This window comes from Nerophis lumbriciformis, linkage group LG16 (assembly GCF_033978685.3).
Source record: "Nerophis lumbriciformis linkage group LG16, RoL_Nlum_v2.1, whole genome shotgun sequence".
NCBI lineage: Eukaryota > Metazoa > Chordata > Actinopteri > Syngnathiformes > Syngnathidae > Nerophis > Nerophis lumbriciformis.
Genome location: NC_084563.2, coordinates 43,574,599 through 43,586,629, shown reverse-complemented (window position 1 = coordinate 43,586,629; position 12,031 = coordinate 43,574,599). Strand labels below are relative to the sequence as shown.

Here is a 12,031-nt window from a genome sequence, read left to right as displayed (position 1 = left end):
TCCAGACCCCCTGTGACCCCAAAAGGGGACAAGCGGTAGAAAATGGATGGATAGATGTATGTTAATGTGTGTCAAATTTAGGAGTGTGACGGTATTTTTTAAGGATGTTCTGTTTAGAATTTAATGCTACTGATTCCAATATGGATCAGCCAATGTCAATCATGTGAACAACTACATACATTTTAAAAAATTGTTACTTGAAAGCCAATATGGTTTTAGAGAAAATCGCTCCACCGTACTTGCAGTAATGGACTTGGTAGAGGAGGTTAGAAACATTTCAAGTTTTAGAACACCTCAACAGGGTTGAGCATGTGACGTGATGTCAACACCGTACACAAACACAACTCATTGGAGAAATAAAGGAGTGTTATTGCAGCTGGAAGTAATCGATTAACTACAACAGTCATATTTATGGCAAATGTTGATGAGAAGGGGTTTGCGTTGCAGAGGGAGGAGCCAGACATGGTATATATGCATAAAGCAGGGGTGTCAAACTCATTTTAGATTGGGGGGCCACATGGAGAAAAATCTACTCCCAAGTGGGCCAGACTGGTAAAATTACGGCACGATAACTTAAAAATAAAGACAACTTCAGATTGTTTTCTTTGTTTAAAAATAACAAGCACATTCTGAAAATGTACAAATCGTAATGTTGTTGTTTTTTTTTTTTACATAATGGTATTCTATCTTTGTCGTTATTTGGATACATTATGTGATAATGTTCATCCGTCAACTCATTGGTGTTAGTTTTCAATCCATCCCGATATAAAAAAATAATATCAAAATCAAATTACAGGATGTTATTTATGGAGTTTGTTCATTTTCCTCGAATGGTGCACTAATATCATGTGTTTTTTTTTTTTTTTTTTTACATATGTAGATGTACATCGACAAAGATACAAATAATTGCTATTGTGACATCTAGGGCAGTGTTTTTCAAGTGTGCCGCGGAGATGATCTAATTTCACCTATTTGGGTTAAAAATATTTTTTGCAAACCAGTAATTATAGTCTGCAAATGATGTGTTGTTGTTGAGTGTCGGTGCTGTCTAGAGCTCGGCAGAGTAACCGTGTAATACTCTTCCATATCAGTAGGTGGCAGCCGGTAGCTAATTGCTTTGTAGATGTCGGAAACAGCGGGAGGCAGCATGCAGGTAAAAAGGTGTCGAATGCTTAAACCAAAAATAAACAAAAGGCGAGTGCCCCTAAGAAAAGGCATTAAAGCTTAGGGAAGACTATGCAGAACGAAACTAAAACTGAACTGGCTACAAAGTAAACAAAAACAGAATGCTGGACGACAGCAAAGACTTACTGTGGAGCAAAGACAATGTACATCCGAACATGACATGACAATAACCAGTAATTATAGTCTGCAAATTATGTGTTGTTGTTGTTGTTGAGTGTCGGTGCTGTCTAGAGGTCGGCAGAGTAACCGTGTAATACTCTTCCATATCAGTAGGTGGCGGCCGGTAGCTAATTGCTTTGTAAATGCAGGTTAAAAAGGTGTCTTATGCTTAAACCAAAAATAAATAAAAGGTGAGTACCCTTAAGAAAAGGCATTCAAGCTTAGGGAAGGCTATGTAGAGCAAAACTAAAACTGAACTGGCTACAAAGTAAACAAAAACAGAATGCTGGACGACAGCAAAGACTTACTGTGGAGCAAAGACAATGTACATCCGAACATGACATGACAATAACCAGTAATTATAGTCTGCAAATTATGTGTCGTTATTGATGTTGAGTGTCGGTGCTGTCTAGAGGTCGGCAGAGTAACCGTGTAATACTCTTCCATATCAGTAGGTGGCAGCCGGTAGCTAATTGCTTTGTAAATGCAGGTTAAAAAGGTGTCTTATGCTTAAACCAAAAATAAATAAAAGGTGAGTACCCTTAAGAAAAAGCATTGAAGCTTAGGGAAGGCTATGTAGAACAAAACTAAAACTGAACTGGCTACAAAGTAAACAAAAACAGAATGCTGGACGACAGCAAAGACTTACTGTGGAGCAAAGACAATGTACATCCGAACATGACATGACAATAACCAGTAATTATAGTCTGCAAATTATGTGTTGTTGTTGTTGTTGAGTGTTGGTGCTGTCTAGAGCTCGGCAGAGTAACCGTGTAATACTCTTCCATATCAGTAGGTGGCAGCCGGTAGCTAATTGCTTTGTAAATGCAGGTTAAAAAGGTGTCTTATGCTTAAACCAAAAATAAATAAAAGGTGAGTACCCTTAAGAAAAGGCATTCAAGCTTAGGGAAGGCTATGTAGAGCAAAACTAAAACTGAACTGGCTACAAAGTAAACAAAAACAGAATGCTGGATGACAGCAAAGACTTACTGTGGAGCAAAGACAATGTACATCCGAACATGACATGACAATAACCAGTAATTATAGTCTGCAAATTATGTGTCGTTGTTGTTGTTGAGTGTTGGTGCTGTCTAGAGCTCGGCAGAGTAACCGTGTAATACTCTTCCATATCAGTAGGTGGCAGCCGGTAGCTAATTGCTTTGTAAATGCAGGTTAAAAAGGTGTCTTATGCTTAAACCAAAAATAAATAAAAGGTGAGTACCCTTAAGAAAAAGCATTGAAGCTTAGGGAAGGCTATGCAGAACAAAACTAAAACTGAACTGGCTACAAAGTAAACAAAAACAGAATGCTGGACGACAGCAAAGACTTACTGTGGAGCAAAGACAATGTACATCCGAACATGACATGACAATAACCAGTAATTATAGTCTGCAAATTATGTGTTGTTGTTGTTGAGTGTTGGTGCTGTCTAGAGCTCGGCAGAGTAACCGTGTAATACTCTTCCATATCAGTAGGTGGCAGCCGGTAGCTAATTGCTTTGTAAATGCAGGTTAAAAAGGTGTCTTATGCTTAAACCAAAAATAAATAAAAGGTGAGTACCCTTAAGAAAAAGCATTGAAGCTTAGGGAAGGCTATGCAGAACAAAACTAAAACTGAACTGGCTACAAAGTAAACAAAAACAGAATGCTGGACGACAGCAAAGACTTACTGTGGAGCAAAGACGGCGTCCACAATCTACATCCGAGCATGATATGACAATCAACAATGTACCCACAAACTTAAATATTCTTGATTGCTAAAACAAAGTAGAGGCGGGAAATATCGCTCAAAGGAAGACATGAAACTGCTACAGGAAAATACCAAAAAAAGAGAAAAAGCCACCAAAATAGGAGCGCAAGACAAGAACTAAAACAGTACACACAGGAAAACAGCAAAAAACTAAAAATAAGTCAGAGTGTGATGTGGCAGGAGGTGACAGTACACCTACTTTGAGACAAGAGCTATATTGATGCATGCTTGGTTATGGTTTAAAGTCATATCCAACAATTGCAAGAACGACTTTTTACTGTCAACTGAGTTTCGTTTTTAATACATTTCTGCTGGTGGTGTGCCTCCGGATTTTTTAAACGCAAAAAATGTAAACCTTGGCTCAAAAAATGTTGAAAAACACTGATCTTGGGGACACATTTAGAACAGCAATTTCTTTCATTCAAAAATTTCGGCTCATTTTTATACTTCGCAAACTCATCCCGCGGGCTGGATAAAACCTGTTCGGGCCGTACGTTTGGTGTAGAGGGATACCCGTAGTAAGCGTTTTCAAAAATCAAAATGCGCAGGTCTGATTTTCCAAATCCTTACTTGCAATTGCTGAAGCTCTCTGACGTTGGCGTCACACTGTAGCTGTAAGTCCCGCATCTGGTTTTCATGCTTTTGATGCTGGTGGAGTCTTTCGTTCTTCTGCCGCTTCTCTTCTTGAAAAGCAAACTGCATAAAAACATTTAAAAAAACAATTAAAAATTTAAAATGTGGAAATAGTGTCAAAGCGCTTTAAGTTCCTTAAAAAAAAAGGTAGAAAAGCGCTATATAAGTACAACCCATTTACCATTTACCATAACACTTGTTTTTTATTTTGGAATGGCTGTCAAATATAGTTGTCACATCTAGTATTAGATTTAGAGTTACCTGTTTGACCTTTTCCCTCTCCTGCTCGGGGGTGATGGCCGCTCCGGTTATGCGAAGACTCTTCTTGAACATGGCCATGCGGGTCTTGGCGTCACTGCGTTGGATCTTTGGCAGTCGGGCTCTCTCCTGGGTCTGCTTGTTCTTCATCTCTTCAACCAGCCGCTGGTTGTAGCGCTGCATTTGCTCCATTTCCTGCAGAAGAGGAAAACATAACTTAAAGAGTAATCTCACATTAGTGTGTAAGCTAATAAGACAAAGGACATGAGAGAACAGGAAAAACATGAACCAACTAGAGATTGGCGATATGGCCTAAAATCTATATCATGATACATAGTGCAGCCTCCTGCAATGATATACAAACCCCGTTTCCATATGAGTTGGGAAATAGTGTTAGATGTAAATATAAACGGAATACAATGATTTGCAAATCCTTTTCAACCCATATTCAGTTGAATGCACTACAAAGACAACATATTTGATGTTCAAACTCAATAAACTCTTTTTTTTTGGCAAATAATAATTAACTTAGAATTTCATGGCTGCAACACGTGCCAAAGTAGTTGGGAAAGGGCATGTTCACCACTGTGTTACATGGCCTTTCCTTTTAACAACACTCAGTAAACGTTTGGAAACAGAGGAGACACATTTTTTAAGCTTCTCAGGTGGAATTCTTTCCCATTCTTGCTTGATGTACAGCTTAAGTTGTTCAACAGTCCGGGGGTCTCCGTTGTGCTATTTTAGGCTTCATAATGCACCACACATCTTCAATGGGAAACAGGTCTGGACTACAGGCAGGCCAGTCTAGTACCCGCACTCTTTTACTATGAAGCTACGTTGATGTAACACGTGGCTTGGCATTGTCTTGCTGAAATAAGCAGGGGCGTCCATGGTAATGTTGCTTGGATGGCAACATATGTTGCTCCAAAAACCTGTATGTACCTTTCAGCATTAATGGCGCCTTCACAGATGTGTAAGTTACCCATGTCTTGGGCACTAATACACCCCCATACCATCACAGATGCTGGCTTTTCAACTTTGCGCCTATAACAATCCGGATGGTTCTTTTCCTCTTTGGTCTGGAGGACACGATGTCCACAGTTTCCAAAAACAATTTGAAATGTGGACTCATCAGACCACAGAACACTTTTCTACTTTGTATCAGTCCATCTTAGATGAGCTCAGGCCCAGTGAAGCCGACGGCGTTTATGGGTGTTGTTGATAAACGGTTTTCACCTTGCATAGGAGAGTTTTAACTTGCACTTACAGATGTAGCGACCAACTGTAGTTACTGACAGTGGGTTTCTGAAGTGTTCCTGAGCCCATGTGGTGATATCCTTTACACACTGATGTCGCTTGTTAATGCAGTACAGCCTGAGGGATCGAAGGTCACGGGCTTAGCTGCTTACGTGCAGTGATTTCTCCAGATTCTCTGAATCCTTTGATGATATTACGGACCGTAGATGGTGAAATCCCTAAATTCCTTGCAATAGCTGGTTGAGAAAGGTTTTTCTTAAACTGTTCAATAATTTGCTCACGCATTTGGTGACAAAGTGGTGACCCTCGCCCCATCCCTGTTTGTGAATGACTGAGCATTTCATGGAATCTATTTTTATACCCAATCATGGCACCCACCTGTTCCCAATTTGCCTGTTCACCTGTGGGATGTTCCAAATAAGTGTTTGATGAGCATTCCTCAACTTTATCAGTATTTATTGCCACCTTTCCCAACTTCTTTGTCACGTGTTGCTGGCATCAAATTCTAAAGTTAATGATTTGCAAAAATAAAACGTTTATCAGTTTGAACATCAAATATGTTGTCTTTGTAGCATATTCAATTGAATATGGGTTGAAAAGGATTTGCAAATCATTGTATTCCGTTTATATTTACATCTAACACAATTTCCCAACTCATATGGAAACGGGGTTTGTACATCACAATATATTATTTGGCATATTAATGATAACAAAACCATTGCAATTGGGTTACACAGGCTCCTAAATTAGCTGCTGACATTTGCGGTAAAATACTGTGTAATTTCTAATTGTATTATTTTGTCAAAACTAATATTTACATACTTGCTCATTTACTGTTAATGTCTGTTTACTTTCTGTTGTAACACGTTTCTATCTAAATTTTTGCTAAAATTAGTTATTATTCTGTTGTTTGGATACTTTACATTAGTTTTATTAATACTACAAATGCAGGTATTCCATACGACAGTGTTTTTCAACCACTGTGCCGTGAGATACAGTCCGGTGTGCAGTGGGAGATTATCTAATTTCACATATATGGGTTAAAAACATTTTTTGCAAACCAGTAATTATAGTCTGCAAATTATGTGTTGCTGTTGTTGAGTGTCGGTGCTGTCTAGAGCTCGGCAGAGTAGTGAATTTTTTTGTGAAGTGAATTATATTTATATAGCGCTTTTCTCGAGTGACTCAAAGCGCTTTACATAGTGAAAACCCAATATCTAAGCTACATTTAAACCAGTGTGGGTGGCACTGGGAGCAGGTGGGTGAAGTGTCTTGCCCAAGGACACAACGGCAGTGACTAGGATGGCGGAAGCGGGGATCGAACCTGCAACCCTCAAGTTGATGGCACGGTCACTCTACCAACCGAGCTATACCGCCCCGTAACCGTGTAATACTCTCCCATATCAGTAGGTGGCAGCCTGTAGCTAATTGCTTTGTAAATGCAGGTTAAAAAGGTGTCTAATGCTTAAACCAAAAATAAATAAAAGGTGAGTGCCCTTAAGAAAAGGCATTGAAGCTTAGGGAAGGCTATGCAGACCAAAACTAAAACTGAACTGGCTACAAAGCAAACAAAAACAGAATGCTGGACGACAGCAAAAACTTACTGTGGAGCAAAGACGGCGTCCACAATGTACATCCGAACATGACATGACAATCAACAATGTCCCCAAAAAGAAGGATAAAAACAACTGAAATATTCTTGATTGCTAAAACAAAGTAGATGCGGGAAATATCGCTCAAAGGAAGAAATGAAACTGCTACAGGAAAATACCAAAAAAAGAGAAAAAGCCACCAAAATAGGAGCGCAAGACAAGAACTAAAACACTACACACAGGAAAACAGCAAAAAACTCAAAATAAGTCAGGACATGATGTGACAGTACACCTACTTTGAGACAAGAGCTATATTGATGCATGCTTGGTTATGGTTTAAAGTCATATCCAACAATTGCGACAACGACATTTTACTGTCAACTGAGTTACGTTTTTTAATGTTTTCTGCTGGTGGTGTGCCTCAGGATTTTTTCAACGCAAAAAATGTGCCTTGGCTCAAAAAAGGTTGAAAAACACTGCCATACGATACTAGTAGATACAGAGGTAGTTTTGTTCATATCAATACTGATAATACTTTTTTATTTATTTCATCAAATGATTACATTTTTGATAAGTGAAGTGAAGTATATTTATATAGCACTTTTTTCTGGAGACTTAAAGTGCTTTACATAGCGAAACCCATTATCTACATCTTTAAGCTACATTTAAACCAGTGTGGGTGGCACTGGGAGCAGGTGGGTGAAGTGTCTTGCCCAAGGACACAACGGCAGTGACTAGGATGGCGGAAGCGGGGATCGAACCGGCAACCCTCAAGTTGATGGCACGGTCACTCTACCAACCGAGCTATACCGCCCCGTAACCGTGTAATACTCTCCCATATCAGTAGGTGGCAGCCTGTAGCTAATTGCTTTGTAAATGCAGGTTAAAAAGGTGTCTAATGCTTAAACCAAAAATAAATAAAAGGTGAGTGCCCTTAAGAAAAGGCATTGAAGCTTAGGGAAGGCTATGCAGACCAAAACTAAAACTGAACTGGCTACAAAGCAAACAAAAACAGAATGCTGGACGACAGCAAAAACTTACTGTGGAGCAAAGACGGCGTCCACAATGTACATCCGAACATGACATGACAATCAACAATGTCCCCAAAAAGAAGGATAAAAACAACTGAAATATTCTTGATTGCTAAAACAAAGTAGATGCGGGAAATATCGCTCAAAGGAAGAAATGAAACTGCTACAGGAAAATACCAAAAAAAGAGAAAAAGCCACCAAAATAGGAGCGCAAGACAAGAACTAAAACACTACACACAGGAAAACAGCAAAAAACTCAAAATAAGTCAGGACATGATGTGACAGGTGGTGACAGTACACCTACTTTGAGACAAGAGCTATATTGATGCATGCTTGGTTATGCTTTAAAGTCATATCCAACAATTGCGACAACGACATTTTACTGTCAACTGAGTTACGTTTTTTAATGTTTTCTGCTGGTGGTGTGCCTCAGGATTTTTTCAACGCAAAAAATGTGCCTTGGCTCAAAAAAGGTTGAAAAACACTGCCATACGATACTAGTAGATACAGAGGTAGTTTTGTTCATATCAATACTGATAATACTTTTTTATTTATTTCATCAAATGATTACATTTTTGATAAGTGAAGTGAAGTATATTTATATAGCACTTTTTTCTGGAGACTTAAAGTGCTTTACATAGCGAAACCCATTATCTACATCTTTAAGCTACATTCAAATCAGTGTGGGTGGCACTGGGAGCTGGTGGGTAAAGTGTCTTGCCCAAGGACACATTGGCAGAAGCATGGATCGAACCCTCAAGTTGCTGGCACGGCCGCTCTACCAACTGGGCCACGCTGCTATTCACAATAACTATTATAATCAGACAAACAAATCTTTTGGAGTTTGCCCTTAAAAAGTCCAGATACTTATTTCTTGAGTTTATAAACAATAGCAAAAATGACAAATACAAAAAAAACCCAACAACTATATTTTTGAGGATAAAAATATCAATGTAACCACTGTAGTATTGACCATATACTGATACTATATTTGGTATCGTTTAGTAACTGTCGAAAGTTGTATTGATTGACCCACCTTTGTTTAGAGCTCTGTAGTTTGCGGTTAACATATCCTGTGTAGTGTAGCATGTTTAGCAAGTATGCGTCCTCCAGTGATAATACAACTTAGAAGTAACAGTTAATTTGCCGCCATGGAGGCAAATATTGCTGACTTAGTGGTTTTGCACTGTGTGTGTTGAAGACGCATTCATTTGCTTGTCGCTGTCAAACGGCTGGACACAGACAGAATGTGTCATCAATATGCATTTTTACGATATACACTATATTGCCAAAAGTATTTGGCCACCCATCCAAATGATGAGAATCAGGTGTCCTAATCACTTGGCCCGGCCACAGGTGTATACAATCAAGCACTTAGACATGGAGACTGTTTCTACAAACATTTGTGAAAGAATGGGCCGCTCTCAGTGATTTCCAGAACCACCTGTGCAACAAATCCAGTCGTGAAATTTCCTCGCTCCTAAATATTCCAAAGTCAACTGTCGGCTTTATTATAAGAAAATGTTAGAGTTTGGGAACAACAGCAACTCAGCCATGAAGTGGGAGGCCACGTAAACTGACAGAGAGGGGTCGGCGGATGCTGAAGCGCATAGTGCAAAGACTTTCTGCACAGTCCGTTGCTCCAAACTTCATGCGACCTTCCAATTAGCCCACGTACAGTACGCAGAGAGCTTCATGGAATGGGTTTCCATGGCCGGCCGGCTGCATCTAAGCCATACATCACCAAGTCCAATGCAAAGCGTGGGATGCAGTGGTGTAAAGCACGTCCACACTGGACTCTAGAGCAGTGGAGACGCGTTCTCTGGAGTGATGAATCAGGCTTTTCCATCTGGCAATCTGATGGACCAGTCTGGGTTTGGAGGTTGCCAGGAGAACGGTACATTTCGGACTGCATTGTGCCGAGTGTGAAATTTGGTGGAGGAGGAATTATGGTGTGGGGTTGTGTTTCAGGAGTTGGGCTTGGCCCCTAAGTTCCAGTGAAAGGAAGTTTGAATGCTCCAGGATCCCAAAACATTTTGGACAATTCCATGCTCCCAACCTTGTGGGAACAGTTTGGAGCGGGCCCCTTCCTCTTCCAACAAGACTGTGCACCAGTGCACAAGGCAAAGTCCATAAAGACATGGATGACGGAGTCTGATGTTGATGAACTTGACTGGCCTGCACAGAGTCCTGACCTGATCTCGATAGAACACTGTGGAATGATTTAGAACGCAGACTGAGAGCCAGGCCTTCTCGACCAACATCAGTGTGTGACCTCACCAATGTGCTTTTGGAAGAAAATTCCTATAAACACACTCTGCAACCTTGTGGACAGCCTTCCCAGAAGAGTTGAAGCTGTAATAGCTGCAAAAGGTGGACCCACATCATATTGAACCCTATGGGTTAGGAATGGGATGGCACTTCAAGTTCATATGCGAGTCAAGGCAGGTGGCCAAATACTTTTGGCAATATAGTGTATATACATTTGGTCTATACCGATGTCTGTATCGCGCAACCCTAGAACCAACAGTCAAAAACAGTGTCTAACAGTAGGACCATAAAAATAAAGTTAGCACAATTTTTATAAATTAGTTACGGATTGTAGAATAGATTGTGGTCCAGCTCAGAAGTTTCATTGTAAATCAAAACATAATTTGAAGCCGCCATGTTTAAGAAGACTAATTTGTGCACCTTCTCATGTCTTTTTAGCAGCTGATGTCTTTGCATGAAGTACTGGTCCTTGAGCTGCTGCTTGAACAGCTGGTGCTTCTCCTGCAGATGGCGCTCCTCCAGCTCCCACATGGCTGCCTCCCTTGCTGTGTGCAGACAAACATAAATGGGCAAAAAAGATGAATGCTTTAGTGTACAGTTTGTCAGTGCAGGGTCCTTTCTGTCATCTGGGTTAGGCTATATAGCACCCGCTGTGGAACAGTGTATGGATGCTTCTAGGTCAGGGATAGTCAAATACCTCAAAATATATTTTTCAATGTAATTGCATTCAATCACATGACATGATCATTTTTCCTTATTTGTTTTTTTAGGTAATGTCCTTTGCATCTATGTTTACTTTTAAGAGCTCTAGCTTTACCATGGCTTTGTATTACAAACCCCGTTTCCATATGAGTTGGGAAATTGTGTTAGATGTAAATATAAACGAAATACAATGATTTGCAAATCCTTTTCAACCCATATTCAATTGAATGCACTACAAAGACAACATATTTGATGTTCAAACTGATAAACTTTTTCTTTTTTTTTTGCAAATAATAATTAACTTAGAATTTCATGGCTGCAACACGTGCCAAAGTAGTTGGGAAAGGGCATGTTCACCACTGTGTTACATGGCCTTTCCTTTTAACAACACTCAGTAAACGTTTGGGAACTGAGGAGACACATTTTTTAAGCTTCTCAGCTGGAATTCTTTCCCATTCTTGCTTGATGTACAGCTTAAGTTGCTCAACAGTCCGGGGGTCTCCGTTGTGGTATTTTAGGCTTCATAATGCGCCACACATTTTCAATGGGAGACAGGTCTGGACTACAGGCAGGCCAGTCTAGTACCCGCACTCTTTTACTATGAAGCCACGTTGATGTAACACGTGGCTTGGCATTGTCTTGCTGAAATAAGCAGGGGCGTCCATGGTAACGTTGCTTGGATGGCAACATATGTTGCTCCAAAACCTGTATGTACCTTTCAGCATTAATGGCGCCTTCACAGATGTGTAAGTTACCCATGTCTTGGGCACTAATACACCCCCATACCATCACAGATGCTGGCTTTTACACTTTGCGCCTATAACAATCCGGATTGTTCTTTTCGTCTTTGGTCCGGAGGACGCGACGTCCACAGTTTCCAAAAACAATTTGAAATGTGGACTCGTCAGACCACAGAACACTTTTCCACTTTGTATCAGTCCATCTTAGATGAGCTCAGGCCCAGCGAAGCCGACGGCTTTTCTGGGTGTTGTTGATAAACGGTTTTCGCCTTGCATAGGAGAGTTTTAACTCGCACTTACAGATGTAGCGACCAACTGTAGTTACTGACAGTGGGTTTCTGAAGTGTTCCTGAGCCCATGTGGTGATATCCTTTACACACTGATGTCACTTGTTAATGCAGTACAGCCTGAGGGATCGAAGGTCACGGGCTTAGCTGCTTACGTGCAGTGATTT

At 40.3% G+C, this 12,031-nt stretch overlaps 1 protein-coding gene across 3 annotated transcripts in view; it reads right to left on the bottom strand.

Moving 5' to 3' along the window:
* Positions 1–12,031, bottom strand: part of LOC133617279 (STE20-like serine/threonine-protein kinase) — a 121,691-nt gene that overhangs the window by 11,900 nt on the left and 97,760 nt on the right. For all 3 annotated transcript variants that reach the window (XM_072914936.1, XM_061977195.2, XM_072914937.1), the window contains 3 exons: positions 10,556–10,680; positions 3,988–4,179; positions 3,664–3,789 (listed from right to left, as the gene is read on the bottom strand). In XM_072914936.1, the coding sequence (XP_072771037.1) occupies positions 3,664–3,789; positions 3,988–4,179; positions 10,556–10,680 (443 nt within the window). The remainder of the gene's footprint in view (positions 1–3,663; positions 3,790–3,987; positions 4,180–10,555; positions 10,681–12,031) is intronic.